Source organism: Vespula pensylvanica, chromosome 8, assembly GCF_014466175.1.
Source record: "Vespula pensylvanica isolate Volc-1 chromosome 8, ASM1446617v1, whole genome shotgun sequence".
Classification (NCBI taxonomy): domain Eukaryota; kingdom Metazoa; phylum Arthropoda; class Insecta; order Hymenoptera; family Vespidae; genus Vespula; species Vespula pensylvanica.
The window spans coordinates 6,319,650-6,326,356 of NC_057692.1; the positions used below are offsets into that span (position 1 = coordinate 6,319,650).

General features: G+C 35.2%; 1 protein-coding gene across 1 annotated transcript; it reads right to left on the minus strand.

Moving 5' to 3' along the window:
* Positions 1-1,199: 1,199 nt before the first annotated feature.
* LOC122630929 (acetylcholine receptor subunit beta-like 1) lies at positions 1,200-6,471 on the minus strand. Its single transcript, XM_043815991.1, has 5 exons — positions 6,144-6,471; positions 5,904-6,040; positions 5,565-5,719; positions 4,342-5,389; positions 1,200-4,229 (listed from the first exon to the last, which is right to left on the minus strand). Exons 1-5 carry the CDS (start codon positions 6,199-6,201, stop codon positions 4,065-4,067), a joined length of 1,563 nt encoding a protein of 520 aa, XP_043671926.1. The 5' UTR covers positions 6,202-6,471; the 3' UTR covers positions 1,200-4,064.
* Between the last annotated feature and the right edge of the window lie 236 nt (positions 6,472-6,707).

A 6,707-nucleotide genomic window follows, 5' to 3' on the forward strand; every position in this document is an offset into this window, starting at 1 on the left:
CAAGGTAGATTTGTTAGAAGTTAGGGTCAACTTTATCGAAATCACTTTCTCTCTAAACTAACGAAAAAAAGAAAAGAAAAAAAAAAAAAAGAAAAAAAACCTAATTATCTTAAACTAACCTATGAATTTTAAATGAAAGAAGTGCTGAAAAAAATATACACACTCTTACACACATGTACACGCATACATACACATATATACACGAAGACATGTGACTATTAAAGAGACCGATTATATATTGATACGATCTATCTCTTCTAATACCTAATAACATTATTCCCCTATATACTTTAAAGAAAAAGATCGTCTCCTATATTGTCCATCGTTACATCAATCGTCGATGCGTTTACAATGATGCCGCAAATGTAATCATTTAATAAAAAATGGGCGTATCCCGAGAATTCTAGAAGAGGAAGAACGCCAAATAGTTAGTTCAACTGAACGAGAAAAGAAGGAAAAGAAAACAAAAATACGAATGACTATTAACTACTACTACTACTACTACTACTACTACTATTACTACTACTAATACTATTACTACTACTACTACTACTACTATTACTACTACTACTACTACTACTCTACTACTACTACCACTACTACTATTACTACCATCACTACTTTTTTCCCGTTTGGACCCTGGTGGGACGATGCGATTGAACTGACTCACCCCGATCTCACTTGATTTTTAATTATGCCTCGACAATAGCCTGGTCTAACAATAGTAAATTCATATTGAAGGTGACAAACAAGATTAATGAAAAACATTTGTTATATTTCTATGCTGGGCTCTTTTTCGAGGCAGAAAAAAAAAACGTTGATCGATATGAGAATCCCTGTTAACTGGTGAGCACATAATCGCCGCATTGTAATATTATTACCATTATTACGTTATTATGAAATTGTTGAAATAAATGAAATGAAAATAAACGTCTTCCATTTCCTTCTTTTTTACTTTCTTTCGCGTTTGCACGTGACGCCCGTTCCAATGTAATAATCGCGATCCATTGCTAAAAAAAAATCAAAATAAAAGAAATATAAATACTTACCTATTATTAACGGGTAGATCGGCGAAACGATATGAAATAGATTGTAATAAAAATAATAATGATATAAAATAAATTTTAAAAGGTGAGTAAAACTTGTAAGTATCCAAGGTGAGGATTTAGTACGAGATATCTAAGTAAAAAAGGATAAGATTCGATTAAATTGATCCGACTTTATTTTCTCGTAAAAAGAACTATCATGGTTGGTTCCTTAATCGAATAACATCTTTATTAACTAACAAATTAATGTTATGTACGGGCATAATATACATCATGCATAATAAAGTACAAATCTTCAACTTAATTTTCTTGCTTACATGTAACGTAAACTGATATACATTCAATAATACGATCATTTTTTTCTCTATTAGATAAAAGGAATTCAGTTTTGCGCAGATATAAGTCTGGCTCATCTTATTACACACAGAGCATATACGCATATACACAGAGCTTCATACTTTGTCTTTCATTTTATTATTTACTTAACAACAAACACAGTTTAAACCACTAGGAATTGTGCCGTTGTTCGTCAAACGTTCAAAATAACATACTTATATTTAATTTAACCGAACGAGGTACCCCCTTTGAAAATAACAAATATTCCCGTTATTCTACTTCCAAATTTTTTTTTTATACTCGCACATCGTCAACAGAAATTGGTCTCGATTGGTTTATAAAAAAATGTATTAAGAACGCATATAAAGAAAAATACTCGTTTCATTTAAGCGAGAATCTCAAAAGGAACGGATCAAAATGTCGGCAGGTAGCACAAACCCTAGTCAGCTTATATATCTGATGTCTACATTCTAATTATTGTATTTCTTTGAGGAAGACGCATGGCACACTATCCAAGAGGAGTCGACGATCTAACGATTAATCATTCTTCAGCAAGCTCTTATTGAATCCTATACGATATAGGTGAGGTAAAGAAAAACACAATATTATTTTAAAGAGTGACACATAATATTAAAAAAAAAAAAAAAAGAAAGAAAAAAAGAAAAAGAGCTTTACAAAATGTTCGATCGTTAGAACGTCGACGCGATACACGTTAATCATAGGTGGGGAAGATTTTCAAAAACTTCCGAAGATTTTTAAACGAATTCAATTCGTAGTACAATATATATATATATATATATATATATATATATATATGGGTCATGCCGAAGAATTATTTTATTATATCTCTGATTGATCGACAATAGAGACGGAATGACATTTACAATGGGATTACGAGAATGGTTCGTTAATGATTGATAAGCATAATCGCTAATAATTATCGTTTCTGCAAATCAAACGAAGCACTCTCTATATATTTACAAAAAGTTTTTCTTATTTTTCTCTTCTCTTTTTTCTATATCGTTATCGATATAGAAAACGGGATAAATTTCGAGGCACCAGAGAAGCTATAACATATCCGATAAAATCAACGACTTGAACATTTCTTTTCCTTCTTCTTCTTCTTCTTCTTCTTCTTCTTCTTCTTCTTCTTTTTCATTCATTCATTCATTCATTCCTCTTCATCCTTTTTTCTTTCTTTTTTTCTTTCTTTCTTTCTTTCTTTCTTTCTTTACGAGGGACGAACATTCTATTAGAGAAAACATGACCGTTTAACAATCTTCTGTACAATATGGATGCGATTATTACGGTTTATATGTAAGAGTAGTATATATTTGTACGAATACGTACGATATTTTAACGACAAATAAAAGTACGCAGGGTCGTGACATTGTGCTTCTAATGTGTGCGTTTATAAAGCTATTTAGTATGGTCTGTTTCGATCAGCACATTATCGACGAATAATATAATCAATCTCTTCACGTCCACCATTTATATTTTCCTTTCTATTTCTATCAATTAATTACTAAACATTACGCTTCAAATTCATTCGTCTTTCTTGGCTCGTCTATTTGATAAAAGTTATGTTTCATTTCATTCGGATACGATTTCGTCATTACGTTATACGTACGAGTCAAAATTTAATTTAAATATCGTTTCTTAGTTTCCTTCATTCTTCTTTATAATGATGAAATCGATGCAACAAAATTGGTTCAACGACATAGAAAATATATCGTTTTATCGTTAGATATTACATATTATACGCTTATTATAATATATATTTGAAAAATTATATTTTGACGACGAGATACTAATGCGTTCCTGTTTCAAGGTGTCCTCTGAATGACAAAAAACAGAGGCAATCGAGAAAGACAGAAGATAAACATCAACAAACATCGTTTAATTTTTTTTTTTTTTTACTTCTGATTCGATTCCTCAAGTTCGCGGGACGAAACGTATGAAAGATCAGTAGCATTTAGGGAAGACGATAACAGTAGAGGTAACTACAATAAATATTTTTTTAAGATATTTTTTTTCTCCTTGAAAATTGTCATTCTTCGTAATCAATATTCCGCATTTTCACTCTCGATCCATGATCAACGAATATCTAAGAGATAATCGTTAATGGATTTTCGCTTTAATTCTTAGAGATGTTAAAAAAGAAAAGAGAAATAAAAGAGAAAAAAGAAGAAAGAAAAAAAAAACAGATTCTTAAGCCTCTATCACTTGTATCCTTGTATTACTGTTAGAATGATTAGCATAAAGAAAAGAAGCGAGCGTCTAATTAAAAAATTGCCGTATATATATGTATGTATATATTGCCGTTTGGTTTAATAAGACTCCTTAGAGCAGTTATATTGGCTTCGTAATTCTGTTTATTTTAAAGAAAAAAACGAGAGAGCACTCTCGATGAAATTTTTTGGACCTCCTAACAAACAATACGAGTGTTCGTCCCGTAATCTCAATGAGACCATCTCATCACGAATTCGTATGCCATCGTTCGTACGAAAATTAGGCGAACGCCCGTTATATGATTATTTCACATTTTCGCATTTTCTAGAAATATTAGACAGAACATCTTAGCGATCAAATACGCGTTTGATGGTAAAATAGGATTTTCTTCGTCGTTGATGATCGTCGAAAGTCGGCGAAGACAAATATACGACAGAATGAATAAAGCAATTATTTGCCGCGATAAATCTCTATAATATGATCCTGGTCCACATACTCGAAAATATGGGGTGCGTCCATCAGAATCCCTATGGTGCCAGCTGTGGTGACTAAGAAGAAGGTGTAAAGCTGTAATCGATCTATCACCATCGCGACGTATTTCCAATCTTCCCTTGTCTAAAAAGAACAAAAAAGAAGAAAAAAAAAAGAAAGATGGAGAAACGAAAGATTTGAATGAAGAGAAAACGACGTGTCGTAACTGTAGAAAAAAAGAGAATAATCGGCTCACCTGTATATACAAGTCTTCGTTTCTAAGATGCTCAGCAATGAATTCGACTGCCTCGGTAGCCTTGCTAGCTTCAGGACTTAGAAGAATAGAATCAGAACTTTCGGATCCTCTTCTGTCGCCAAGAGCTTCACCAGCACCTGCTGCGCTCGAGCCGCTTGTCGTATGATGAACCTTACGATTGATCTTACAATTTGGATGATGTAGATCGGATAACTCCATCACTTCCATCTTACTCTTCGTCAAAGAGGATGGCAGATGTTTTGGCAATTCCGTAGGGCTACCGGAATAAGTCGAGGATGGCATGGTTACGCTTGGGTTCTCCATCATCCATCTGAGACGCGTCTTTTTCGGTCGTCGCATCAAAAGAATCCTCGGTAGATACTTTAGAAAGAGTCTTCGTATCATTTGCGGCATCCTGTGAGTACGTGGCCCACGGAAATTCCAATTTATAATGATCACGGTTACCAGGATACTAACGGTATTCATGATGAAAGTAAAAAGAAGATACTTGGCTATCAGCGGTAATACGAGAGACGTGGGTGGTAGGATCTTGCTAACCAGCAAGAGGAACACAACCAATGATAAGAGAATACTTATACCCAGTGTCACCTTTTCACCAGCTTCCGCAGGTAAGTAAAAGACCAAAACGCAAAGAAAGGAGATCAGAACTGTAGGCAAGATCAAATTCACTGTATAGAAGAGCGTTTTTCGTCGTATTATGATGTAGAACGTGATATCGGTTTCGGTTGGTAACTCGCTCTGATAGGTATTCAAGTAAGCTGGCACACTGATTATATCCCAGGTACCGCTTTTCCAGTAATCTGAGAGGTCGACGAAGCTTTTGTCGTTGTAAAGAGCTAAGGATACCTGATCGCCATTGAATGTCCACGAACCGAACTTCATAATACATGTTTGTTGATCGAACGGAAAATAGGTGACGTCGATAGTGCAAGAACTTTGATAGATCGCTGGTGGTACCCAAAGTACTTCGCCGTTAGGATAAATCAAAACGTTACTTTTGTAACGTACCTCGTAATTACCATCGGCACTGAAATGGCATACATGCACGATTCAACAGAATACGCAAACATATATATATGTATATATGTGTGTATACATCTATTGATAATATACGTGTATAGGTTTAGCAATTTTCATGGTGAAGGTTAATCCGGAAAGAAGCTTTCTAAAGCCTTTCTAAACATATTTATAGTCGGGCTTACTTGTTGAACAATACTATATCCGGCTTCCATACTTTATCGGGCGGTAACCTGAGTACTCCAATGCCACCATAATCCGCTTCGTCCCATTGCAATTGATAATCCATCCATACGAATCTCAACCATACGTTCGACTTCATGATCTGATTTTTCTCATTCTGAAAATAATATTTCGTTGTGCGAGTTACGCGAGTTATTTCATCAAAATATTTCAACGCTTACCAGTTTTGATCCTTTAACGAAAGGAACGTCGAGCGAAAGAGGGAAGAGAGAAGGAAAGAAAAGGAAGAAACGAAAAAAACGTCGTCGTTCGATTTAAAAAAAAAAAATTATCGAACTCACCACGTTGATAAGCTGAACGAAGGCAAGTCCAAATTTGACGTGCACCTTCTCCGTCATATTTTGGACAGGTCTGATCAGCTTGTTATACCCTCTAAAGAGATCTCGTACCAACCTCTCCTCATCTTCGGAGCAGAGACCTACGAAATGGTTTGTTTGACTCGTTTATGTGATAATCGAAAAATACATTTTTTTTTTAATATAACAATTTCGTTCGACTGTCGACATTGGGTTTCCGCTTACCGATACAGAGTATCGACGATATAAGGATGAATCGTGCAAAGCTCAAAAAAAAATACATTTTTGGGAGGCGTTGTCGAGGTCCCACCCGTAGACTCGTGCGCTCGACGTCAGACCGGGCAGCAGATCAATATGAGAGCGCAGACGCTAACCAATAAGTGCATTTCCTTTCTTGCCGTTTCTGCCGATATTTAAACATCTTGAGCAGATCTCGTCGGAGTGATCACCAGATTGCTATCGATACGATGTTCACGAGCTCGACAATGCGGAGTAGGTGATGGTCGTGGTGGTGTTGGTGGTGTTGGTGGTGATGGTGGTGATGGTGAGAGAGGTGGAGATTCCGGAAAAGGTGGAAGTACATGAATATGAACGAGATAAATAAAAATATAGACACTACTAAAAAGAATAAAAATAAAAAGAATGTAAGAGTAAAGAGAAGAAGAAAAAATGGATATGTTAATCGCGTATAATGCACACATCAAAACACTCGCGTGTAGAAGAGAGATGAACGTTCGCAACTTGGACTGGCCTCTCCCTATGACTGGCACCCCATCGTAGTAATCGAAG

Coding starts and splice junctions, on each gene's coding strand:
- LOC122630929 (XM_043815991.1), bottom strand. CDS start 6,201: ATGTATTTTTTTTTGAGCTTTGCACGATTCATCCTTATATCGTCGATA. Junction 5,720..5,903: donor TCGTTCAGCTTATCAACGTG/GTGAGTTCGATA, acceptor TATTATTTTCAG/AATGAGAAAAATCAGATCAT. Junction 5,390..5,564: donor GATATAGTATTGTTCAACAA/GTAAGCCCGACT, acceptor ATGCCATTTCAG/TGCCGATGGTAATTACGAGG.